Source organism: Buteo buteo, chromosome 18, assembly GCF_964188355.1.
Source record: "Buteo buteo chromosome 18, bButBut1.hap1.1, whole genome shotgun sequence".
Lineage (NCBI taxonomy): Eukaryota > Metazoa > Chordata > Aves > Accipitriformes > Accipitridae > Buteo > Buteo buteo.
The window spans coordinates 5,188,189-5,214,365 of record NC_134188.1 but is presented as its reverse complement, the minus strand read 5'-3'; the positions used below and the strand labels follow the sequence as shown (position 1 = coordinate 5,214,365).

The following is a 26,177-nucleotide window of genomic DNA, read 5'->3' as shown; positions in this document are numbered from 1 at the left end:
GGTGGGTGAGGTGGGGGTCAGTCTCTTTTCCCAAGTAACAAGCGATAGGACAAGAGGAAACGGTCTCAGGTTGCTCCAGGGGAGGTTTAGGTTGGATATTAGGAAAAATTTCTTCACCGAAAAGGGCTGTCAAGCATTGGAACAGGATGCCCAGGGAAGTGATGGAGTCACCACCCCTGGAGGTATTTAAAAGATGTGTAGATGTGGTGCTTAGGGACATGGTTTAGTGGTGGACTTGGCAGTGTTACGTTAATGGTTGGACTCGATGGTCTTAAAGGTCTTTTCCAACTTAAATGATTCTGTAATTCTATGATTCTGTGAACAGAGTTGTGATACCTGGGATGCAGTGAAGCAGCCCTCCTCCTCTGCTTGCTGCCAGGGAGGCTTGCTCCTGGACACTGCTTTTATGAGGGGTCAAGACAGTTTGGAGAGAGGCCAGAGCAAAGCAGCAAGGAGTATTAGAGGTTTAAGAAGCCTGACCCATAAGGACGGATGGAAAGAAATTCCTTTGTGTCATCAAGAAGAAAAGACTACAGGAAGATGTGCTGGAAGTTTTGCAAACAAGGTAGCTCAGACACAGAAGGTGAAGGGAGTGCAACAGCTAGACAGCACTACGAGAAAAAGGGATTTTACACCAAAGTCCACAGAGATGCCAATGTGACCAGCAGGCTAATCTGCACTATGAATTTGCATTCATCTTCTTTAGAGCCGAGCAGCTCCATCCTTCTCCACGCAACGCAGACCTTCTCTGGTGTGTAGGACAAAATGCAACATGCTGCAGGCAGAAGGCACTTCAGTAATACTTTTCCAAACTGAAACAGGATTTTGAAAGCATTTTGAAAGGATTTCAAAACCAAGTATTTGTGAGGTGTAACTGCTAAAAGTTTGTACATAAAGGGATTTCCAACACTGCTTCTGCTTTGGAGCCGCTAGAATACATCACTGCTTGCGAAAGGCACCCAGAATTTATCGTACCTTTTAGCATTTTGACTGCGACCTGGACTGAATCTCCTGCATTGTTAATTCCATAAGCTGTCGCATTCACCACTCTCCCAAAAGCCCCAGAACCGAGGACCTGTCCTACAAGACACAATATGCCAATATTATTCGCAGTTGGTACAGCACAGGCTACTACCCCAGCATTGGTGTTTGCCTTACAGACTGCTCACCAAATTCCAGATTTTCCCTGGGAAATTCCCATTTGAGGTCATATTCGAATTCTCTGAAGTCGATGTAGATGTACTCGTTATCCGATGGGCCTATCATCTGTATCATTTGCAACTGGCTTTCATATCTGAATTGCTTTGGAAGAAAAAAACAGTGGAATAAATCTTAGAGGAGAAGCAGCAGCCTGGTAAGAACAAAAGAAGAAGGGGCAAGTATTTATGTTTGCTTTTACCTTTTTGTATTTATGAAAAATGAATACAAACAAAAAAGCGATCAATAGGAGGAAAAATCCAACAGAGACATAGAATGCAGCATTGTCCGGGGGGGAAGAAACAGCTCCTGCAACTTTAAGAGATACATATTACTACCCACTGAATGAGAGCTTGTGTATACAGCTAAAGGTGCAAGGAGAACTCGTGGTGGCTTGGTCAGTTCTGCCAGTTTGCAGTCCTCTCATGCCTAAGCCTCTTCTGCACCGGGAATGAGATGGAGCCACATGCAAAGCAAGGAGCTGGGCAGGAGGTGTTACGTGCAGGGCAGTTCTGACATCTGTTTTAATTAAAAAAAAAATGCTGCGCCAATTAATAAATCTAAGTGAACAGAGGTGTTGGTGTGATCCATGGATTGGACTTTGTGAGCATGAACAGGAATAACCAATTCCTCTTCTCATCGCGTCTCCCTCCTCTCCCCCTGCGCCTTCCCCCAATCGATGTACGTTAGGTACCGAGGCACCAGTTCGCAGCGGGTGGGCTGAACACAACCTGCTGGGAGCACGGCTCTGCTGCTCAGCCAGGAGCAATCTTAACAAGCCAAGACTATACTAGAAGGTGCCGGTGGGTAGGTGAGCATTACATGAGACCTACCCTCATATTCTGGCAGCTTCTAAGAGCATAAGTATTATGCTTACTTTCTATTGTAATTTCAATGTGAATGCTCAAACTCTATCAATAGTCACAGCTTCTGCCAGCTGTAGTCAAAAGCACCAAACAGCTTGTTTATCCATGACAAAGGAAATCTCTGTACTGCAGATATCTGGGTGCTTCAAAACACTTCCCAGATGCCACAGCATGTTCCCTGTACCTGAAATATTTTGCCCTGTGGAACGTATATGGTGTTACAAGTATAAAGTGCATGGGCAAATAATTAAATTTACTTTCTTGTTCAACAAGGAAAGAATCTCTAATGCCCTGGACAAGAAGAGAGGCTGCACAGCAGTTCCCAAACCAGGGCTTAGCCTTCTGCCACCTGCCTACAGCAGTTGAAGAAGGTCTCTCCCCCGGTACTCACTCCTGTTTCCCAGACAGGGACTGACTCTTGAGTGGGACTGTTGGTTCAGTCACGCTCTTGCTTGGCCGTGCAATGACCTCCCTGGGGTGAGGAGAGGTCCCACGGGCATTTCTGGCAGCACCACAGTGACCTCCAGGAGAGGAACAACAGCCAACATCTGCCACCAGCTACCAAAGTGGCTTCAGCTCTTCCCAAAGCTGGTGCCTCCAGGTTTTGGGTAGGAATTAACTAAGATGAAATAAAAAAGCAGACCCTAGCATTGCCATGGCTCCATCCTGCACTTCCTATTTGTGCCAAATTTCTGCTTATTTTAATGAGGTGGCCCCTGCTTTGGGACCAGAGAAAAGAGACACGTGTCTCCCACTCACCCACCGTTTCCCACACTGTAGACACACAGCACTTGTGTTTTACCTGCAGTGCCACTGCACAGTCAGCCATTTAGCCAGATAAAAAAATACCGTACGTTGTACCACGCCAGCTTTAATTGAGAAAACCTGTGCTAAAACACTGGTTTATGGTACCTGACAGGTTAATGAAACTCCTTTCACAGGCTGAACCGGCAGAATTGTTTGCACAGCACTCCACAGAGAAGTTTGTTGCTGTCTCCTTTACATGTAAAGTACTGCTTGAAATCCACGACCCCAGTGATCTCCTCTCTGGCAAGAAGTTGTGAATCCCCTCAGTGATTTCTTCTGTACAGCTGAAAAAGAAAGCAGACCAGTTTTGATTTTTGGCTCACGGTGGCATTTTCCAGGGGAGAAGGTGGGATGCTTCGAAACACGTCTTACGTCTGTGTTGGAAGGGAGGCAAAGAGGGAGGGATAGATGGGTTTGGTTTTTATTTGTCACTGTTAGAGTGAGGCTTCAGAGCAGTCGCCCATCTTAATTTTTTTGTGATGGACATGGCAGGGTCAGCAGGGGGTGAATTGGCTCCCCACCTCCTACACTGGGCTTACTCCCATTCTCCATCACTGCCTTGGCAGGGCACCCGCAACCCCGACCTCCAGGACCTCCACCAATTTCACAGCCGACACGACCCCCGCCACCACGTCTATTCCCACTGGTTTCACCTTTACCTCAAACACTCAAACTGCTGAGCAGTTCCAAATGAGCCGCTACTAAAACAATAACTCCAAAATGAACCCACAGTAAAAGTTGTAACTCCTTTCCCTGAAGGTATGTGCTTTCAACCGTGAAGTTTCTATCGCTCAAGATGGAGAGCATCCACCCTGTATTAATGACTTATTTAAGACCTGATATGTAGAAAGAGGGAACGTTATACTTGAGGGAAAGGAAGCCAACACAGAGATAATTTCACTTTTAGCTTTTCTATCATTCATCAGCTTACTGCCTAATTTACTGTCCACATAAATAAATGAGAAAGCAAGTAAATAAATAAAATATATTCAGCTCTACACATAGTACTAGCTTCTACATGTGGAAGTTCCCAAGAAAAGAAATGTCACAGCATTTTCTTTCCAGAAAGCTGTTTTAAGGAGTATTTTAAACTCACTAGCTAGATGTTTTCTTTCCTCTTCCATTTCTGCACAGATTGATGTTAGGAAGCCTTTTGAGAGGTATGGATATGGTCTAGATATTTTTTTATATCTAGTTAAAATACTTAGAGCTTTATCCACAATCTTCCAAAAGATAATTTGAACCAGTACTCTTCTGCACCATGGGATTATTAGTTCTTTGGCATATCTAAAATAAAAGATGCAGAGTTCATAAAACAGCTCAAAGCTGTTTCAGCATCTCTTGAAATTTTAGGGCCTGACTCATTGCCCTAAATAAATAGAGGAAATGGAAACACTCTCACTAACTTTACTGGAAACACTCTCACTGATTTTACTGGCTTTGGTAACATGTCACTGTAAGAGCTGTATTAACCAAAGCTTAACCAATTAATCAAGCCCCCATTAACCAATTCATTCCCTGAATGCCCTCTAAGTTTGACAGGCCAAGAGAAAAACTTAGATTAGACTTTGCAACTACCTAACTCTTGATATAAACCCAGTGGGGTTTATTTCAGTGTAAAGAGCCTGAGATACAGATCTTTATAGACTTCATTTGATGCCAACAAAAAAATTGAAAACTTCCCCTAGTTTTGGTGATCTGGTTCCCCTGGGGTGGGCCCACATCCCCTTGTACAAATGGTCGAGGGTGCATTTTACACTTAGTTTCTTACAGGCCAGTCTTCATTTAACCAAGGATAGCTCAGATATGGTCTTTGCAATGAATCAAAAAGAGGGAAAATGATTTACGTAGATGAGTTCAGTTTGGGACAGTTCCTCCAAACCCAGGATGAGGCAGGGTAACTGTCAGCGAAGCAGGAGATCTGCTTGAACAACAACTGCATCCTTATTTCAGGCTTTCCTGCAGCAAGATAACACAAGACAAATTTCTGTCAGCACTTCAGTGACCAAATCCTTTACATTTACGTGGCAATGCTACGTTTGCCAAGACCAAGATCTGCTTCTGTGTCTTCAAAATAACCCACCCGCACGTCCCTGTGAGACCTGCGTGCAGCCCTCGGTCCTCCTTCCTCCAGCCCCGCACCTCGGTTCTGCGGGATGGCAGCATGGGCAAGGCGAGGGGAGCAGCCACTTCTCTGTACAGGCACAGCCAGATCAAAACAGTGGCAGAGCCAAAATTAGAAGTCTTGACTTCTGCTTTTCTGAAGCAAGAAACAAGCATTTGGCCCTAGGACTCCCCTGCACCCCAGTTCCAGGTGTCCGGCTTGTACGAAATGGGCGCAGAGGCTCCCTGTATAAATAATGTATAATAAATAATGCTCCCTGACCTAGAGCAAGGCTGAGATGCTGCAGTCACGTGGCAGAGCTGAGATAACTGAGAGCATCAGTAAAGGTTGTGCGTGGGTCTGAATCACATGAGGCACTGCAGCCCTAACATACGTGTTATACACCCAAGGGTCTCCAGAATAACTGCATTAACTCACAAATGCCATTAGGAAAAGAAATAATGACATAAACACACCATAGAAAGCTAACACCTAATGAGGATAAGTCTTTCCTCTCGCTGTGTATCTCATGTGGTCTCTACAGCAGTCACATATATTCCAGCTCTGCAGAGTTAGAATGGAGTCACTATATTTTACAGAGCTCCTACGCTTTGTGGTTTTCTTAAGAAGTATTAGTTTTCTCAGTATATGACTAATTCCTCATATTCTGTCCTCTCTGTTTATGGCAGGCTAAAGGGAAGAGAAAAAAATTAATAACTTCCTCCTCCTTCCTCTGTTCTCCATCCCTGACCAACACAAGCAGCCGGCATCCTTCTCTGACCCAGTGCCTGGATTTCAGTAGTGGAGTGCAGTGTGAAAAGAATCACGTTTTTGCCTTGTGCTCCTTCATTTTTAACAATAAATCTATGCAAATGAAATGGGGAGTACCAAGGGAAAAGCAACATATTAGCTCCATTTATATCAGTGGCGAAATCCCAGACTGCCAAATATTCACAGGGATTATTTTCTCACTTACTTCTCACGTACAGAGTGAATTTTTTTGTCACGACCGTATCATCATTTTCGGCATAAAATACATATATCCCAGACTGGTGCTGATGGTTGCAGAACTTTGACGAAATGCTGTGGAGCAAAGAAAAGGAGGGAAAAGGACAAAAGACTGATGTGAAAAAGATTTTAAATGTAGTCAGGACTCATATATATTTGAAACAATTCAACATCTTCTAACAAGGAACCCAGACAAAATTATTTTTGCTTAGAGAATATAAACCTGTCTGGTTTTGCTTAGAGAATATAAACCAGAATGTAACTGTCTTGATGAGAGCATTTGTTTTTTTCCTGCAGTATTGATTTTATTCTGCAATTTTCCTCACAGTTCATGGAGTGCATCTGGTCTGTCAGGTTGTGATTTTGTTACCAATCCATCGGAAGACAAGGTATATAACACACCCTGGCACAGGTGCTAAGACCAGCAAAGGATCAAAGTCTCTACTCTCCAAAGGATTTTGATGGGAGTTTCTAGGTGATATGACAAACAGTATTAGGAAATAACTATGACAGGTAGGGTCATATGAGATAAACCTCTCCAAATGGAAAGATCTGATGGAAACTCAGAAATAAGATCATCATCAGAAGTCCATTGTCAATGAGACAAAGCACCAACTGTCAAGATATTTCTGCAGGAGGAAGGCCAGCCTTCTACTGACCCCTATGGCGATGGCAGCAAACCAAGACCCAAACCATGCCGGAGATGGCTTGTGACAATGGAAATGGGGAGGGATGGCTCTAACAAGTCCCCGGGCAGAAGCTAATAACGGAGGAATGCAGAGACTTAAAGATTCATGCACATCTGACCCATTGAGTCACTGGTTTATGAGACATGGGATGAGGCACGAAGGGAGTATATCATCTTACAGAGATGGCATCCTATTTCTGTCCTTTTGACTAGGTTATTGCTGTCAGGACGATTGTCAGATTTAAATGGTAGCTATTGTAGTTCATCAACATTAGAAGAGCACTTAAGAAAATGTCTTCTTAGGTTTGGTTGCTGGCATATTGGGGGCAGATGTTTTGGCTGATTGCTCAAGGATCACCGGGTAGGAGACTCCCAACTCAGTTTTAGTGGTAAAGGCAAGCAGGCGTATCAGGGAGTTTGAAGCAGAGAGAAAAAAAGACAGCCCATACCAGCAATTTGCAAAGTAAGAGAATGCAGTAATGAGCTCGAAATCCAGAGAACTAAACCCAGGGTATTTCTCATTAAGCAAGATACATGCAAAGGAACTAAGTATCACCTCACAATTCTAAAGCAGGAGAACTCACATGGAAGCCACTGGCAATTTTGCCTTCTAAGGCAACACCTCCATACGGTTATTGACTTTTGAATGTCTTCACCTGAAATGGCCTTAAAGATGTTCCTGAACTCAGGGACCTTTTAAAATCAGACCCCTTTTAAGTTGCCTCAAAATGGATACTGAAGGCAGGAGAAACTACAAATCATTCATTGCTTTCGAAATCCTAGGTCTGAAGGATTAAATCCTAATGAAATAATGAGAAAATAATTTTAAAAGCGTGTCTTTGATACCTGAAAATATAAGGGGATGTGAGATAAGTATTATAAATTTAACAGAGGTCATTCTGTGTATGAAAACTCATTTGCTCTTAGGAGGGAAGTGAAAATCAGCAGTGTGCTAAAACAGAGAGACAACAAAAGCAAATAGAAAATGGAAATTCTGAAGGAATGTCTGTAAACGTGTAAGGGTTTAGGAGGAGACAGGAGAGATGAATCCCTGGGACTTGAAATTAAAAGCTAAAGCAGCGGACAGAGATAATTAATAAAATTTAATATGATCTATAATCAGGAGGAACAATTTGATAAGGAAATGGCAGAAATCAAAAAAAAGAAAAATAGGAAATGAAAAAGGATATGAAAGGAATAAAGTAGAAGTGTTGAGAGATGCGTTTACACAGAAGTCAACTAAAATACGCAAAGTGAGACTCACAATACATTAAGATGTGTGATGACCTTTTTTGTTTTGTTTCAAGAAACTTTCTGCTTTAAAATCACATTGAAATCTGCGGTGCTACAGCTTGCAGGCAGAATCTCCTGACCTCCCTACCCCTTGCTGCTTCTGGTCACTTCAAACGGAATGAAATATCTACCTCTACTCTTTTTCCTCAGGTGGGAGGTGTCTATCCAATGCTAGTATTCAAGCAAAACTGGATAGCTGTGAGGGATGTCTGTACAGAAGAATGTAGGTGCCAGATGAAATAATCGCCAAATTAGTGTATTCTTCCCTCAGTTATATTTTTCCATAAAATAAATAGGTTGATAAATAAATGCAAAGTATAACTACCTAAAATGAACAATAAAAAAAAAAAAGATTTATTTAATCAGCAGTGCAGTCAGACGGATGGCCAAGTTATCTGTTTGGAGCAGCCTCCAGGCCAAGCTCCAGCGATGCTCGGGGCAGTGAGGTGGCTGTGGCCAGTGGCCGGTGGCTGGTGGCCAGTGCAGGGCTGGCGATGGGCTGAGCCAGCCCAGGACGCGCTGCTCCAGGGAGAGCGGCCGGACTTTCCCCTGCCCGGCAGATGGGGATCGGCGCTCAGCAACCGCTGCTGCTGTGCTGCAAAGGCTATCCGAAGTGACTCATAAATCCCAGGCTGCCAGCAACCTTAGCGATTAATGAGGGTCGCCTAAGCTATTTCAAGAGTTCTCAAAATTGTTATTGTTGGCCCAGTCCCTGGCACCTTCTTCTTATCTGGATTGAATTTACACCAGCTGTCAATCATCCAAGCAAAACTGACTCCTGCTCTTAGAAGCAGTGAGAAGAGGTCCGTACCAGCTGCAAAGCAAATTAATTTGGCATTATCAGCTGGAGGGAGGTGCCTACTGGACAAGGATGAGCAAGCGCTCGTGGCCGTCCTCTGAGACATCATTTCCAAAATCAGTCTTGACCACAAAGAACAGATCTGCCTAGCCCATGTCAGGCATTGCAGATTAGTCACTGACACCCACCCAACGCTATCAAAGTTTGCTGACAGCCCTCACTTTATCAGCAGGGACAGAGTTCCTGTGGCCATTGCCAGGAGATGACAATTTACTAATCGGAACTGAGCTGTCTCTGAACCTCATGAAAGTCTGACCCCGATACACCATCTGATGCAGATGAAAAGGCTGGTCTGTTGCAAAGATGACTCGACAAGCTAGCAGATAAAATTGAGTGTACCAAAATACTACGGAAAGAAATGATAAAAAGTGTAATCAAGGCTGTGACACAGTTTTATGCAGATGCTGAGAGAGGTTTTAAGAATATGAGGAGAAATCAGTGCAGCCATATTAACTCCTGCCTAGGTCCTGCTTGGGTTTAAAGCTAAAACTTTAAAGGAGCAGCTTGCCTTTATTTTCATTTAGGTGAATAAGAGCTGTTACCTTGAAAGCTATGGGACTACTCTGAAAGAAACTCTGAAGGAAATTAGATAATGTTATCAAGAAATTAGAAAGCCTAGGGAATGGAGAAAACATTAGCCTTAAACAGGATTCATGCCAGAACTTCATTGTAGGAAATAACAGAAAAGGTAGATAACTAACAGGTTTATTCAAAACATGTTTTGCAGCAGTGGAAGAATACATGACCTGGGTAATGAGCAGAACGGTATGTTTCTGCAGCACAGGCACAGTTGAACAGATCTAACAGCAGCCTGGGAACCTACGGGGCCCTGGACTTGATCTGAGCAGTTTGAAAGACACTGGGAACATCATCAAGAACAGGATGACAAAAGGGGAACATGTAGAACTTGTGATCCAGTATGAAAGCTGCAAGAGATCTGTAACTGAGAAATTATATTAGAGAGAAGGGGAATGGCAAAACGCATATTAACTAGAGGGTTGCTAGATGCATAACTTACCAAAGGGTTCAGTATAACATGGAGAATAAAGTGATCCTAGAAGTTAGCTACATGAACTGCTGTTGAAAGCCAAAATAATGTTTGAGTGCCTTTTGTTAACACAGCTTTATGGCATGGCCCGTCCACATTTTAAAAACACAAAGAGAGTACAAAACAAGGACAGTAAGCAGTCTAAATGAGATATAAAGAAGAAAAATTATTATATCAAATTATTCCAAAGCATTCAAGTACCTGCGTCCATCCACACTGTAACTTTGTTTACATGGAAACATTTTTTGGGAAGATAGCCACATGCATCTAACTGGTGGATATGCTGTAAAGTTAACTTCAAAGCAAAACTCTTCCTCACCAATTTCAAAGTCGTCTTTAGAGTTGGTTATATTTATAAATCCTTTTTCTGAAAAAAAAAATAAATTACAAAGGCTGGACTGCTTATTGAAGGAATTTTGACATCTGTATGTTTTTCACTTTGGTTATCGCAAGAAAAAAAAGCGCCATGTTACATCACAAAAAGCATCCTGTTAATCAAAATAAGATAATGCTTCAAAATAGTATTGGAATGATGTCACTGTGTTCAGCTGCAGACAAATGATCTGAACCTGCTGAAGTTGCATATGTGGTCAGACCAGAGCCCTTCCAAAATGGTCCGACATTTCTCCCCAGTCTGCCCTATAGAGCCACAGGGCTAACACCACCATTACTTATTTGGTTTGGTTTAGGTGTGTGTTCCAGGTGTTAACAGCTGCATCTCCTGGCTTTCCTCTAACAGGGAACAAAACCAGGTGGCACCACCAGCATCATCAGATGTTGATAGTAGTTGGTTCTCCTTCCCTGAAATGAGCCGAAGATTTTGCAAATTAGTCTTGTAGCTGCTCCTTAATTTCTCCATCTAAATTAGACATATTTGATGCAAGACAACAGCAACATGAAAAAGTGTTTTGAAGATGTGCATGAACCATGAGCTGCTGGTACTTGCCCTGCTAGGGTGGGATTAGTTTCACCTAACGGAGCTGTCAGAAGTTCAGCGACCCAGCTAAGCTACTTGTTTGGACCTCTGATAAACTCAGTAGAATGAGACAGGCATGTCCAGATGTATCCTGTCCTAAAATCGAAGATAACAAAGATGTACTGAACTGCTTCTGGAAATATTTGTCTCTTGACACTGACTGCTGAAGGAACCAAAGTCATTGCTGGGGCTAGATGTCTCATGACATGAAATGAATCCCACCCAAAGAGACTGAACGGCAGACACTAGTGGGAGGAGGCTGCCCTAGAGGCATCAGTGGGGCTAGGATCAGCTCTGTAAAAATCACAGAATCATACACATTGGAAGAGATCTCTGGAGATGTCTAGTCCAGCTCCTGCTCCGAGCAGGTCCAACTAGATGAGGTTGCCCAGAGCCATGTCCAGCTGAGTTTGGGGTATCTCCGAGGAAGCAGACTCTACAACCTCCGGGAAACTTGTGCCAGTGTTTAATTAGCCACATGGTGAAAAACTGCCCTGTGGAAATATTGCTGGACTAGGTTTTTCCTTTTGAGTGTTTTTCTTCTGGTTATAACCCTATATTCTGCTTGGCATGTTTTATCTCTGCCTAGCTTACTGGTTTAAAAAATGCTATCTGGAAACTCCCATATAAACCACAAAAATGTCAGTATTTTTTTTAAAAAAGCAAGTCCTTTCATGACTGTTCTCCTACTTTCTGATATTAAAGGCTTATTGGTTTTATAAATTGGACCTTCATCATTTGAATGATCTTTTGGACCTCATCCTTCCACGCAGAATGTCATCTCCGTGTGTACTGTTAACAACACAACCAGCCAAGAGTAAAGACTTTCTCCAGAGTGTGCACAAGGACCTTGGAGCAGAGTATGCCATTTCTCTGGAAAATAACTCAGAAAAAGTAGTTTCTCTCTTGAAGGAGAAAGAAAATAGCACATTATTGCTTGGCTTATCATTTTTTTGGCAGGCTTAAGTGTATTTCTGCCAGAGAAACAGTGAACATGATTATTCAGCAATGACAGAGATGTGACATGAAATTATTGAGACTGGAATCAAAGCTTTCAAGTCTCTGTATTTATTGTATTTGTTTATTTGTTGCTTTAAACCTAACATGCTGCAAAATAGCTTGCATATTCCTGAATCAAGATTGCGTAGTGCTAAAAATTCTTTAGTCAACACTGGTGGAAATCGAGCATAAGAAGTGCAGAAACAAAAAGCCTTGCAGCTGCAGTTGTTGGCATTATCTCTGTTGTGCTTTAAAGTGGCCTAACCACCCTGCCTGACCTGACCAGCTACACAAGAAGGGATAAGTTGGTTGAAGCATCAATTAGCAAAGAGCAAACCAGAGCTGTCTGGCTGCAAGGCGTTACTAGAGACCAGAAGACCACCCATCAACGTAGTTATGCTAGCCAGGCTCCCCGGGCAATGCAGTATGTGCCAAACAAATCAGTTTTCTCTTGGTTAAGTTACATCACCACCGTTCCCAGTGTAGCTATAGCTGCTGACTCACGCACAGCGATGGTTTAAAGGTAGGACACTGACCCTTTCAGAAACTGCAACCCTATGACATGGACAACTGAGTGAAACCTGTATCACTGCCGAAACTGTACCTGGGATGCTAGCACAAATTCACACCAACAATGGTTGTCATTAATACATTAGGCTAAAGGCTGGGGTGGATCAGAAGCACAGATGTCCCTGTATAACCTCGGAGAGAGAAGCACGGCTGTTAGCTAGGTATGACAACATCCTCCCACTTTAATCCACCATGTAAGTAACCAAACAGATTTTTTTTCATCAGCAAAGCCAATGAGCCCTCAGAAGTTTTGTTGGCATAAGGGGTATTAAGGACAATCATTGTGGCTTGGCGTACCTCAGTCAAAAAATACCCCACTCAGAAATACAGCCTTCCGGGGGCAGTGACTCAAATATCCCCTGTTACTGTGACACATAAACACACCTGATAGTTTATGGATCCAAGAAGCCACTATTTCTGAGCTGGGCACCAGTGCTGAGAAAGAACAGGATCTTGCCCTACCTCTACACTACCCCCTCACCACTACCTTCCTGTTTACTACGAAGATGTCTGTAGAAAAAATGCCCAGGTATCGTACTCAGTTATTGTAAATGATGAGAGAACTTCCTGCTCAGTGGTAGGCAGAAGCTGAAAAGAGGATATTGCCCTGGGAAAGTAATTTCTGAAGAGACTGAGGTAAGTATTCTCACTTCCTACCATTCCTAGCCTAGGTGTTGTAAACTCGGAAAGCAGCTACATCTAAGGTCAAATGTACGGTGAGTGCTTCGGAGCGCCTTGTTCACAGGGCTACAGACTCCAACTCCACACACACCAGTCAGAAAACTACTCCCAGTGCCTACTCCAGCAGCACTGTCCTAACTACAGCTTTCCTTTTTGTGTCTTATTTCCAGACTTATGCCTATGGTATATTATTTCCATCTGAGAAACAAGGTTTGCAGTCGGGGCTGTTTTGGTCTAACTTCAACACCACTGGCTTTTAAATCAACATGTTGCTTAAGTAGAGTGATGTTTGCTTTGGTATGCTTTTGATTTTTAAAATGTTCAGGCCTTGTGTAGCTTGGTATTAGGAGGATGGTTCCCTTCAGTGCTTGGAAAGCAGGAGACAGGCAGAACAACCAATAACGCTGGAGTAGTTGCCTCTCTAGTTTCAGGTTTTCCTTCAGATCCATCACAGCTGCAGCAGCACTTCTGTATGGCAGCACTCGCTATTCATCATCTCTCTGGGCTTACATTCTCCATTAACACAAAAGTTTTGATTTCTTTTCTGCTACCAGTATTGGAGCTAAAATTCTTCCCCAGATTTACTTTCCCATAAAAAATTTGGCAAACCTAAATGGCCACTTGCCAGTCACTCCCTTGCCATAAGCGGAAAGGGTCATTTCTTGTTTGTTCTGGGTTTTGAGCGGGAGAGCCCACCACCAAGAACTTGCAACTGTTCGATTCCTTCCTGTCGGATCCAGGTCAGGTCTGGCACGGATTTTGTATCTGCTTTTTTCCGTATCAGAGCAATGAGCACCTGAAGGGACCATAGGAAAGAGCAGAGCAGAGGCCACGAGAGCCTCTGCCTTACCTCCCCACCTCCGAAGGTGCAGCAAAGGTGGGTTGGACGTGCCGTACGTGAGCGAGCGAAAGGGAGATGCAGTGGGAGCGAGTGGTAAGGTGGAGACTGAGGCCACGGCTACAGCTTTTCAAAGCCCATACTGGACTCACAGCAGGACATTTCTGTCTCACATTAGTTGAAACCAGTCACTGGTCCTTCCAGACTCTGGCCAAACTAAGACATGGAGCATTAACAGCTGATCATGCAGGGCAGGTCATGCATTTCATATTCTTGGCCAGCTCCGGAAACGGTGTTTTCTGCAGTGCTTTACCTCTAGCTGTTTGTACGTGCTCTGCAGCTGCCAACACCTGAGTTGGTGGCAGAGAAAGGCTAAACAACTACACTGCCCAGAAAGCCCAAGACATAGTCCCTGGGGACCCTATAGCTTCGTGTCCCCACGAAAAGCTACCATGGCCTTGCATCCCGCCGGCTGAGAGTCACCTACAATAATGTGAGATGAATCCCAGCCTGTGTTTCTAGACATACCATTGAAACAATCATGTAGACTAGATCTCTAAACAGCTCCATTTCCTTTCACTTCTAAAAGCGCTGTCTTTTTTGGGGAATTCTTTGAAAAGCAATAAAAAGAAAAGGTTGGTTATCTTCAGGTCCAGAATGACTTGATTCAGATTAATCTCTTGGCTCTCCTGGACTGCCAGTAAGTGCAAATAGACTTTCTCCTTAGAAAAGGAACTGTAAACATTGGCTGCATACCTGCAAGCAAAGAACTGCCACATGGAAAACAAAGCAAAACAACCAACCGAGGGACAAAATTAACAGTGGGGGTTGGAATTACCTAAAACTGTAACCAAAGCAGTTTGATTCAGATGAACGGTAGAAGAACAGGTATAATGTCCACTATCACTTCTTCCTGCCGCTGAAGCAAATGCATACTGGATCCGAACTGCTGAGTGATCTGTTTGATATTCTAATCCTTCAAACTGGCGATCCTAGTTTTCAACAGAGATTCCCATTTAATCAGTTGATAGTGCCCAATATTACCCATTTTAAAACAGGCCCTGTCTTCTTACCTGCTCAACTTCTTTGTTTTCAAAAGTTAGTTTTATTCCAAATTTATAATTATGGTGAACAGCTCTGCATCTGATCAGCAGTGGTTCCCCGACTTTAAGAAGTAATTCAGGTAAAGGTGCTGCTTGTCCTTCATTTAAATCTACAAAATCAAAACATAGTCACTGAAACAACTGTCACATTGCCTGGAAAAATGCTCAGTTAGATGAACATTTTTTCTGCTAATGTTGTATAGACATCCGTTATTACACTGTAATGATAATTAGAATTTGGGAAAATTACTTATTAACCATGAAATTAGTAAATTTGATTGATTTAGATGTCTCAGACCAAATTTTGTCATAGTTTACAAGATATCTATAGGGCACAGTTCAGCACAGAGCTTAGCTCAGGTCAGGTTTATTTAAAAAAAACAGACAAACTTGAAATTCTCTATTAATTTATAATTATTTATAAATGTATATATTTGAGAACACTTTGAAGAGCATTTCCATGCAACACAGTCCTAAAAGCATGAAGAAAAAGTTAAAAGGTGTTTAGCAAATGTAGAAGGGCAGGACATTTTTTACAGACACCACAAATAGCTATTAGAATTAGGTTTTAAACACGCGACAGAGGAACCATATTCACTGTTAGATTTGTTCCACTAATTACAAACAAGTAGCTTAGCCCAGAAAGCGTACTCAGATGAGTAGTGCAACTACAGCAGCAGGATCCAGCTCGCGTGGAAGTAAACCTTAGAGGGAAGTTACCTATTGTAAAGAGGCTGGCGCATTCTCTGCCCAGGTCATTAACTGCACAGCACCATATATAAGTTTGAAATAATTCATGTTGTACCTTCTGTATGCCATCTATTTCCCCAGTTTCTTCATGCATTTTATCAGGGCAACTGCAATTACAAGCACAATTACTCATTGACTCATTTGGTTTTAACCTCAAGCAAATAAATCTGATAAATCTCCAAGCCATGAGAATATACAAACAATAGTGGGAAAACTGGATCTTACATAGCTGAATAAAAGGAACTAGGAAAGGTGAAGATAAGAAAATAAAAATGTCACAGCCTAGGCAGGAATATAAGCTGAAATGACCTGAATGCTCAAACTGGCTCATAGGCAGGTAAAGCTGTGACTACAGTCTGGACAAGAGTGAAATCCTAGAGGCCGAGCTTTCACACCACATCTCTGAATGGCTGGTGGTGGGACCTGGTGCAAATCCAGCAACTGTTGTAAGACCCAGATCCCAGAGCCGCGCTGCAGAGAAAGGCATTATTCCCACTGTTAATAGAAGCAACTTTATATATTAATAGAATGGGAAAAAAAAATCATTTAGCTCAGAAAATGATGACCCCTTGTAACATCTTTCCAGCTCTAATGCTTCAGGTGAAGTCCCCAGTGACTGGAAAAAGGGAAACATTGCACCTCTTTTAAAAAAAGGTAGAAAGGAGGACCCTGGGAACTACTGACATTTTAGCCTCACCTCTGTGCCTGGGAAGATCATGGAACAGATCCTCCTAGAAGCTGTGCTAAGGCACATGGAGGACAAGGAGGTGATTTGAGACAGCCAGCATGGCCTCACCAAGGGCAAGTCCTGCCTGACCAACCTAGTCATCTTCTATGGAGGGACTACATCAGTGGACAAGGGAAGAGCTACAGATGTCATCTATCTGGACTTCTGTAAAGCCTTTGACACAGTCCCCCACAACATCCTTCTTTCTAAATTGGAGAGATGTGGATTTGATGGGTAGACTGTTTGGTGGATGAGAAATTGGTTGGATGGTCACATCCAGAGGGTAGTGGTCAATGGCTCGATGTCCAAATGGAGATCGGTGACAAGTGGTGTCCCTCAGGGGTCCGTACTGGGACCAGTGCTGTTTAGTATCTTCATCAATGACATAGACAGTGGGATCGAGCGCACCCTCAGCAAGTTTGCAGGTGACACCACACTGTGTGGTGCGGTTGACTTGCCTGAGGGAAGGGATGCCATCCAGAGGGACCTGGACAAGGTCAAGAAGTGGGTCCATGTGAACCTCATGAGGTTCAACAAGGCAAGTGCAGGGTCCTGCACCTGGGTTGGAGCAAGTCCTGGTATCAATACAGGCTGGGTGATGAAGAGGTTGAGACCAGTCCTGTGAAGAAGGACTCGGGGGTACTGGTGGATGAAAAACTGGACATGAGCTGGCAATGTGCGCTTGCAGCCCAGAAAGCCAACCGTATCCTGGGCTGCATCAAAAGAAGTGCTGGCAGGTCGAGGGAGGGGATTCTGCTCCTCTGCTCTGCCCTGGTGAGACCCCACCTGCAGTTCTGTGTTCAATTCTGGGGTCCTCAGCACAGGAAAGACGTGGACCTGTTGGAGCGGGTCCAGAGGAAGGCCACAAGAATGATCAGAGGGATGGAGAAAGGCTGAGAGAGTTGGGGTTGTTCACCCTGGAGAAGAGAAGGCTCCAGGGAGACCTTATTGCAGCCTTTCAGTTCTCAAAGGGGGCCTATAAGAAAGATGGGGACAAACTTTTTAGTAGGGCCTGTTGTGGTAAGACAAGGGGTAATGGTTTTAAACTAAAAGAGGGTAGATTGAGACTAGATATAAGGAAGACATTTTTTAGGATGAGGGTGGTGAAACACCGGCACAGGTTGCCCAGAGAGGTGGTCGATGCCGCATCCCTGGAAACGTTCAAGGTCAGGTTGGACAGGGCTCTGAGCAACCTGATTTAGCTGAAGATGTCCCTGCTCGTTGCAGGGGTATTGGACTAGATGGCTTTTAAAGGTCCCTTCCAACTCAAACCGTTCTATGATTCATATTTCCAAAAAAATATGAAAAAGTGGAGGGAAACAAGGTATCTTTGATTTGCTCTTGTGACATCAAAATACTAGAATGTGGAATAACTTTTTTTCAATCCAAGAGCTGAAAGTTTCCAAAAGAGCACAACAGCCAAAATTTTAAGAAAAATGTGTTGCAGCACTCCAGAAGTGGATCATGCAGACACAGGTTTTCAACTAGCATGCAGGTGTGCAATCCAGCAGAGCCCGTCTCCAAAAAATTCTGACCCAAAATCTCTTATTCAGTTATCTCCACAGCTCACTAGGCACACTAAGCAGTACAAAGCCTCCCCTTTCTTCTTCAGAAGATGGTAAACTTTCAGTCTAGAGATTCAACATGCAAATAAACATAGACCGTACCTCTTTTCAGGTGTTTTGCAAAATATCCACTCCACAGAGGGCTGGGGGTAGCTCTCAGATATGCACTCGATAGCATCCGATTTTTCCCTTTTCCTGAAATAGGGTTTGCCTGGTTTCTCTGTTAAAAAATTATGCAGATGTTTAAGAATGCTGAAATCATTTTGAAACAGTGTTTTGCTCATTTGGCAGTACATGAAGTTACAGAGCTGTGATTTGTTTCAGGAGGTTTCACCACTGAGGGAATAGAAAATGATTCTGCCCTAGGGATATTGTGGGTTGGTCTCATGAGCTTTTCAGCCTTGATTGCTAAATGCACAGCTTCCCCCATATCAAAGGCCCGCCTCTATACACCAGAGGATAATCCTGAGACTGATACTGAAAGGTGTTAATTTGCTGTGGTTGCTCTTCATATCACTGGGCAGGAGCACAGATACCTTTCAAAATCACATCCCAAGCCCGTGGCCTTTGGTGGAATATCTGTTGAGACTACAAAGTCTCTACACAAAATGGGATCTTGCATACTACTCAGTCAGATCAGATACACGATGGAAAAACAACAGGTGATAATGACTTCTGATAACCAGCAGACTTCTCTATCCTATATCTGTAACCCAGGGGGAAAAGGTTGCTAGACAACTCCCAGTCCCCTGAACCCGTCAGGCACAGACTTGGACTAAGCACAGAAATTTAATGTATTAAAATTGCGAAAGATTTGACTCAAAATGAAAAGCATTGAGTCTGGTTTTAGGTCATCTTGCAATGAAATTACAGCTTCCACACAGAAGAGCGACATTTTCTTTAGAGTCATATTTCCATTGCCTGCAAGGTGACATGCTAAGGTGAAACCAATGCTTTTGGCTTTTTAATGTCTTTCTTCATTTATCTCTTGTAAGCTGGGCCTAAAAGGTTTTTTTTCACCTATAGAGAGTCACATCTCAGTTGAAGGATTCACATCTAGCCTGGAGGATTTTATGAGAGATGTAATTATCATATTAGATTCACAGGACCAAAGAGAATGCAATCCAAGCAATCAATATGGAAAAGAACTTTATCAAGGCTGTTTCGAACTACTCTTGCTTGCACGTATACTAACATTTTTTACCTCTAAAGCCTAACTGATATAGTAGAGAAGGTAATTTTTAATTAAAGATTTAATACTCTGTCCCCTCAATGAAGCTGTTAAAATTATAATTGGGACATGCAACAGGCCTTCAGATAAAACACAGAGAGACTGGAGGTGACACTTCTGACACCTGAGAGAGAAAAAAAGTCAAACAGAAGAAGTACTTTGAAAACAAATGAAGAGGGAATAAAAAATGTTGATTAGTCACAGTTTATTAAAAACAAGGCAAGTAATGATGCTTGTTGTTAAACCTGTCTCTAGAAGGGTCTGCCAGTCTTTTAGCTGTTCGGATTGTTGTTTTGCTCTCTTTTCTTTGAAATTTCTTTCGAAATTTTTAATTTTCTCTTTGAATTTGGTGCTTTCCAGACAAAATAATATAGTGTTTCTCTTCTGTTAAAAAAAAAGTCAATGTGGGTCTTTTTTTTTAAGATGTTCTTGGACACCCCTACTTAGAAACAGAAGCTTGAACTTTGTTGCAGCAGTTGCCTTTGCATCAGAGATGTCTCTTGTGTGATCCTTGAGCAAATTCAATCAAATCTGCTCCCACTGAAAGCCTTTCAAAAAGTCGCACCTCCCACGTGCTCTTTCATGAGCATTTAACAGCAGTTAAAATCTCAGCTTCTCCGGCACCCTTGTGCTGAGCAGCTGCAGTACTGATGCATTTTACCCTAAAACCCAATAAACAAGTAAAGGCTGGCACTGAGAAAAGGGACCTTGTCTTTCCCCCTCCCTCAGTGGTGCCTCTTGCTGCCCAAAGAACAGCAAAAGGAAAAGCTATGAGAGAAGAGCAGAGACCCAGCGGCAGGCACAGGCGGAGGCAGGCAGAGTGGGACAAAGCATCACTTCGGAGCGCCAGAGACCAGCAAATAAAAGGGATGTCCTGATCTGGTCCAGATAACAGCCCAGCCGGCAACACCGAGGATAAACAGGTTAAGATGCAAGCAAACAAATCTTGCCCGCGAGCTTTGAGAGCACACAAAAGCCACCCTCGATTTGTCCCTTTTGGTACAGAGGGAAATCTCTCATAGGGGAGAAGAGGGCTGCCACGCATTTACATCTTTATTTGTTCATTTGCATGGTTTATTGACTAGCGAAAGCTGACTCTCACGCAGTCTGTGGTTTTGACTTCAGCCTCTGAAGACAGCTCCAAGTCCTATGCAAATCTAGGAAGGTCCTTGAAATGCAGCACGCGGGAGCTTCGTTGCTTTGACTGAACTTGAACCTCTCCTCTTGAACCTATTGATGGAGTGACCCCTTTCGTCTGATATACTTACTTCGGATGAGAACAGGCACGACTATTGTGTAATTGCTGGTTTTACTTGTGACCGAGAGGGTGTATTTTCCAGCTTGTGCTTCTTTTATTTGGGAAAAAGCCAAAGACGTAACATATCTATAAAACAGAAAGTAAAGCAGTATTTGTTATCTAGAAGGTAATACACAGCACGCACAATAAAATGTTAGCTCTTTAGCTCTTGCAAAATCCCTTCAGAGATACTAGTATTCATTATGTACGTAGCACCCTTCAACCTGAAGTGTTTTCATCACGTATGTTCCTACACAAGCAGCACATAGGAACCTGCAGCCACAGGTACCACATGCTTAATGCTGAGCATGGGGAAGGATGATCTTCCTGACATTAGGACAGCTGGGGAGGTCCACAGGGAAATGCTTTACCTACAGTCCCATCCTGCACGTTTTGCAGGGGAAGGCAATAATCCAGCCTCAGGTTCCAGCCCAGGTCTGGCTGTGAGAATTAGGATGCTGTTGCTGCTGTTGTTTCTGATCTGCAGTGTGAGCATAACAAGTCACATAATTCTTCATGCCTCTGTTTCTTTGACTATAAAATCATAATTTTGCCTCACATGAGCGCTGCAAAGCTCAAAGTGATCAATATCACAGTGTCCATGGAGACCCCCATGCATGATGTTATACAATTTAAAGGAACAAGCCTATTTCAAACAATTTTTGGCTTTAGGATTCTTATGTGTCTATGTGTCTAAATGACAATCAGCAATGTGCTGCCAGGTGACAACAATTAAGAAAGACTAGAAGTTTTAAAAATATAATGTATTACATGAAATCAAATGCAAGCAGAGTCACAGAAAATATTCCATTTGCATCCAAACCCAAATGGTCTCTTAAAGGATCTTTGATCCAGTACATCCCTTGACTTACCGATTCTCCGGGTCCAATGAAGGTTTACAAGCTTTGCTCTCTTTAAAGAACCAAAAGCATGAAATGATCTCTGAAATGTTCATTATCACTCTTAATTCAATATCTTCAAACATATTGACTTCCACATTTTTAGTTGGTTCATAGATGTTCTCTGCTCCTTGAGAATTCAAGTAACACCCAAGATCTTCCGAAATGGTAGAAATCTGCAATGCAAGAGGACAGATTATTATCTATTTATTAGCAATTAGCTCTATTTGCTTTTTTGTATTCAAATATTTTTAAAGGATGCTCTTCTGGAAAAGTTTTCATAAATTAATAATGACTCATAGTGCCCAAGTATGACCACAGATTATACTGAAATAACACTTTCATCATACCTTCATTTTGTTTACTTTTGATTTTGTTTTTTTTTCTTTTCTACTGTCCAATTTATTCATAAATATGTCAAATTCTAATGCAGGAGGAAACACTACAGGATTCCTGTTGAATTAGTTAGTTCTGTTCTCTAAACAGACATCACAGAACAATTTTAGCTAGAAACTTGATAATTTCCCTTAGTGATGTGGGATATTCTTTACTCTCATTTTTGTTTCCTTTCGTGTAGAACTATAGGAAGATGTAGAACTATAGGAAGACAGAGAACTATAATACAACCTTTCTGTTTGTGACCTCAATGCAAAAGCAGGGCCAGAATATTATTTTTTTTAGTATCCCACTGCTTGTCACTGCACGATCTGGCTAGACTGCTCCTCAATTCCTTGGGGGCTTTACTAGGCAAGGAACGTTGGGGCTGGGCGCCTTCATATCTTTCATTTCCTCAACATTGCATACAGTTAAAGGAGAATCGCAAACAGAAAGTGAATATTCCACAGTCATTCTGAAAACCACCGATGAATTAATGAGTCTCTAAGCTTAGCTGCAGCAAGAGGTGGCAAGTAAATAGCTCCATGTGAAGAGTAGCTCTAAATGTCTCCCTTACTTAGGTGGGTGAAATTTATCCAGTATAACTTTATGAAAGGACAGAGCTCCTTGCAACCTCTGCTCTGCACTGTGCTGTGCCAGTTGGTTCTTCTTCTTTGCTCCTTCTTTGTCCCTTCCCTTGATCTGAGAAGTGTGTAGAGGTAACAGCCATATTCTGCTTTGTCTGACACTAAGACAGCACAGCTTTGACTGGTATACCTTCATTTGTTATCTGAATTATTGATTTATTTGTCCAGGAATGAAAAAGATTTCATAAGACTAATTTGAAACAAGAATCCTCAGGAAATATTTTAATCGCGGGTCTCAGCTGCTTTACGATTTACTTGCACACCACCTCTTCTTGGCCTTCTGCCATTTTGAGTCAGAAGAGAAGACAAAAAAAAAGATATTTGATTCACTATCCAGCTTTGGTGTCTCAGTCAAGGTTTAGACCAGGCAGGGATTTATGGCCTTTAGCGGTGGGAATAGCAGGCAGTACAGCTTCCTCATCAGTCCCAGCAGCTGTGGCAAACACACACCACGGCAGGCCACTGCTTCACACCGTGACCTTGGCAATCCCCCCTTAAGGGCACATAGTTTTTTACATTGATACATTTCCAGCAATATTCAGGCATGCTGATGTAAGACAGCATCAAGGCAGCAATTAAAAAATTGGTTTTAGAGAAAACTGGTACTTATTTATTTACAGTTTCAAAGTATGAATTGTGGTATGTATTTCCCTCTAACTTTTGTAGTCATATTTGGCCTAACCCTGGTTATTTTGACTGTGACATCCTCACAGCCTAAAGGCTTAGGGTGTTGTAAGCTTCTGGGAAGGTATTTCTGGAATGGACAGGAATATTTTATAGACAGCTCATTCTCTGTTAGATTACCTTAGGAGATACCAATGTCTCTGGTGTTCCTGAACCTTCATCCTTCTGGCTGATAAACACACATGTAATCTCAGATGTGTTTTGAATCATTGCAGAAGTGAAAGTAACTGCTGTCATAACAAGAACTGTAAAACAGAAATAGAAAACAAATGTAATCATGTCTAGATCTCTGCTCAGGGATAATCATTTTAGTAAAATTAAAATACAACAAACCTGTAGAAAGATTACATCTTTTTCAAAGCAAAAGGCAAAAGGAATATGCAGATATTTCGTGCACATTTGCAAACTCTGCATTTGTGTGCTGAAGCTGAGTGGAAGCACTATTCGGACAACCTTTCAAAAGCACAGATGCATCACAATTTAGAAGTATGTCTCATAATATTGCATAAAACGCCTAAAGACAAAAGCCTCTATGTGTTATGGAGGTTCCTTTAGAAACTACATTATAAGACACAGGGTCCCTCTTGCAGATCGCTTCTGCATCAGTGTGTCTGAAGGGGCTCTGCAGCACCAAACCCTGCAGCTGCAGGTCAGCGTTTGCCCGTTGTGAGCCGGAGGATGATCATCCACCATCCCTCCCATCGGCACTACGGAGGTGTCCAAGTCCCCGAGCACGCCTCACTCCTGCTGAGAGCAACGGCAAAATAAAGTTCTCCAACTTGCAATGGCAAAATATAGTCCTACAACTTGCCTCCAAGAGCCCACGCTCAGCTCACCCAAGGACTCAGGATCTAGTTGTCCCTTTCCCTTCTCTCCAGGACAGGCTGTATGTGATCTGACAGACCGAACACTCTCCTGAGCTTTCCTGGCGTGGATTTGTGCACCCCAGCAGCTCGCAAGTGAGGTCCAGGTTAGATGCTTCTTCCCTGGAGCTGCCTTGTGCTCTTTCCCCTCCGGGAAGCAAACAAGGCAGCAATTCCCACTATTTTGAGGAAAGCAGATGCAGAAAGTGGAGGGCAGGGAAGAGTAAGCCCATGGCTTTCTGTTGCCTTCTCCTTCCTCCACACCTCCCTCTATAGCCTATAGAGCCTGGGCAGCTCACTTGCCAGCTCCCAGCCCTGGCAGAAGTAGCAAATGTCATTTCTCCTTATGCATAAGGAGCAGTGTGGGAAAGCTTCTGGTGCCTCAAAGGCATCATCTTTCCGGAATGCTTCATATGAGCCTTTCTGCAGGGACTGCAGCTTGAAAAGTCACCTTTTAGCCTTAAAGGAGCTATATAGTAACCACGCCCCCACCATTGCACATAAACAAGAAAAACAGAAGTAAGACTGCACAACTGGCAGGGTGAAATGTGTCTGATTTCCATTCAGTCCCTAAAGCCAACCTTCAACAGTACAAATAAGCAATGAATCATAAAATAACATTTTTCTCCTGGCAACCTGGAATATTTCTGCCCTCGGGTCTTGGTTTTTTGCCCCCCCCCCCCCCCCCCCCCGAGATGGTTGGACACAAAGCAAGGTGCAGAGTTGAAAGGAGAAAAAAAGGTAAATATATCAGGGAGCGCTTGAAGGGTGAAAATAATGAGACTGTTTCTGCAGGTGATGGAAAGAGCAAAACTGGAAGAAGGAAGAAATGAGTAAGAGTTGCTGCCATCTCCTCTTTGATGTTTGTGCCTTCTGGAGCTGCCCAAGCTCTAAGCTGGCAACACTTCGACAACCTCTTCTCAGCCCTCTTGGCAAATGTGGATTAAGACTGTGTCCTTCTCATTCAGGTCCCTAACACACACTTCATTTTGGCTGCCACCTTTTCACAGTATACACAGAAAATGGTCTGCTTTTGCAGACTCCTGAGGAAGATCCCGTCCGTCTGTCTGTCATCCCTAAGAAAGGTGAACGGGACTTCTTTGTGGAGATGTCTATCTCCCTCCATTTCTAGAAAGATAATGTTGGCAATTCTTGAGACAGCAAGTCCCCATCGATGCAACCCAGGTTTCCAGACCAGGAAAGGACTTTCACCAAGTCCTTCTCTGGTCAGCTTTCTCCACTTCTGTTGGTTTGTTGGCCACTTTATCTTCCACCCTTTTCAAACCAGAGACCATCTGACAGGCACACAGCTGGGGCTTAGCTGATGGAAACCCACTTAATTTCCAAGACACTCCAGCTGAAACCACCTGAAAATATGATCTCAAAAGTTCAACTTGTTTGGCCTGTTGAGCATTCCCTTGCTTCTGCTTTTCAATCTGCAAATAGTTTTACCTTCTGATTGTACAAGCTGCACCAATTTATCCCTGGCATTACTCCACTTGAGTCGCATCGCCTTGTTAGCAGGATGTCTAATGCCGCAGTAGGAAAGGGAAAGATGTATTTGTACACCAACAGGGAAAAGATTTGCAGCTCTGAGTTAGGCAGAAGCAGACAGATGTAGTAACCAGACTGTGAGTGAGACATGCAAACAAGCTGTCTGATGAACTGGAACTGCATCTGTAAAGGACAGTATATGGGAGTATATGCTGGAAGAGGGAGTAGTGAGCACCCTGACACCCTCAGGTATAAGAGAAAATGGGACTCCCTGTCCTGTTAACTTCTAGAGCTTGTCACTGCTGTCCTCTGCCTTTATTCCTGTGAAATCAGGAAGGTTTTTAGCGTAAGGAAGGATATTTTGAACCTGAAATGATTCCAGTTGCCTTACAATGAGAAAAAATGAGTAATGTGATAGTCAGAAGCATTTACGTGACACGGAGTGGCCTAAACTTGCGTAGGTCTTTGAGAAATACATTACATTGACAAAATAGAAAGTGAGAGCATGAATGAGCCTTTCAGAAGAAGCAGAATCAAGAAAAGAAATATTGGGAAAATGGTAACGCTCTGATTCACCACCTTGATCTTTCAGCTTCTAGCTGGCCCGT

The 26,177-nt window shown here is 43.0% G+C and overlaps 1 protein-coding gene across 1 annotated transcript in view; it reads right to left on the bottom strand.

Annotated features, from left to right (window-relative positions):
• FLT3 (fms related receptor tyrosine kinase 3) overlaps positions 1 to 25,585 on the bottom strand; it is a 33,571-nt gene extending 7,986 nt beyond the window's left edge. The window contains exons 1-15 of the mRNA XM_075050582.1: positions 25,528 to 25,585; positions 23,333 to 23,457; positions 21,480 to 21,682; positions 20,579 to 20,694; positions 18,182 to 18,299; positions 15,758 to 15,894; positions 15,008 to 15,147; positions 14,773 to 14,926; positions 10,072 to 10,237; positions 5,951 to 6,057; positions 4,718 to 4,829; positions 2,976 to 3,154; positions 1,400 to 1,512; positions 1,170 to 1,302; positions 976 to 1,080 (exon numbers count right to left, since the gene is read on the bottom strand). Of these exons, the coding sequence (XP_074906683.1) occupies positions 976 to 1,080; positions 1,170 to 1,302; positions 1,400 to 1,512; positions 2,976 to 3,154; positions 4,718 to 4,829; positions 5,951 to 6,057; positions 10,072 to 10,237; positions 14,773 to 14,926; positions 15,008 to 15,147; positions 15,758 to 15,894; positions 18,182 to 18,299; positions 20,579 to 20,694; positions 21,480 to 21,682; positions 23,333 to 23,457; positions 25,528 to 25,585 (1,966 nt within the window). The remainder of the gene's footprint in view (positions 1 to 975; positions 1,081 to 1,169; positions 1,303 to 1,399; positions 1,513 to 2,975; positions 3,155 to 4,717; positions 4,830 to 5,950; positions 6,058 to 10,071; positions 10,238 to 14,772; positions 14,927 to 15,007; positions 15,148 to 15,757; positions 15,895 to 18,181; positions 18,300 to 20,578; positions 20,695 to 21,479; positions 21,683 to 23,332; positions 23,458 to 25,527) is intronic.
• Positions 25,586 to 26,177: the final 592 nt, after the last annotated feature.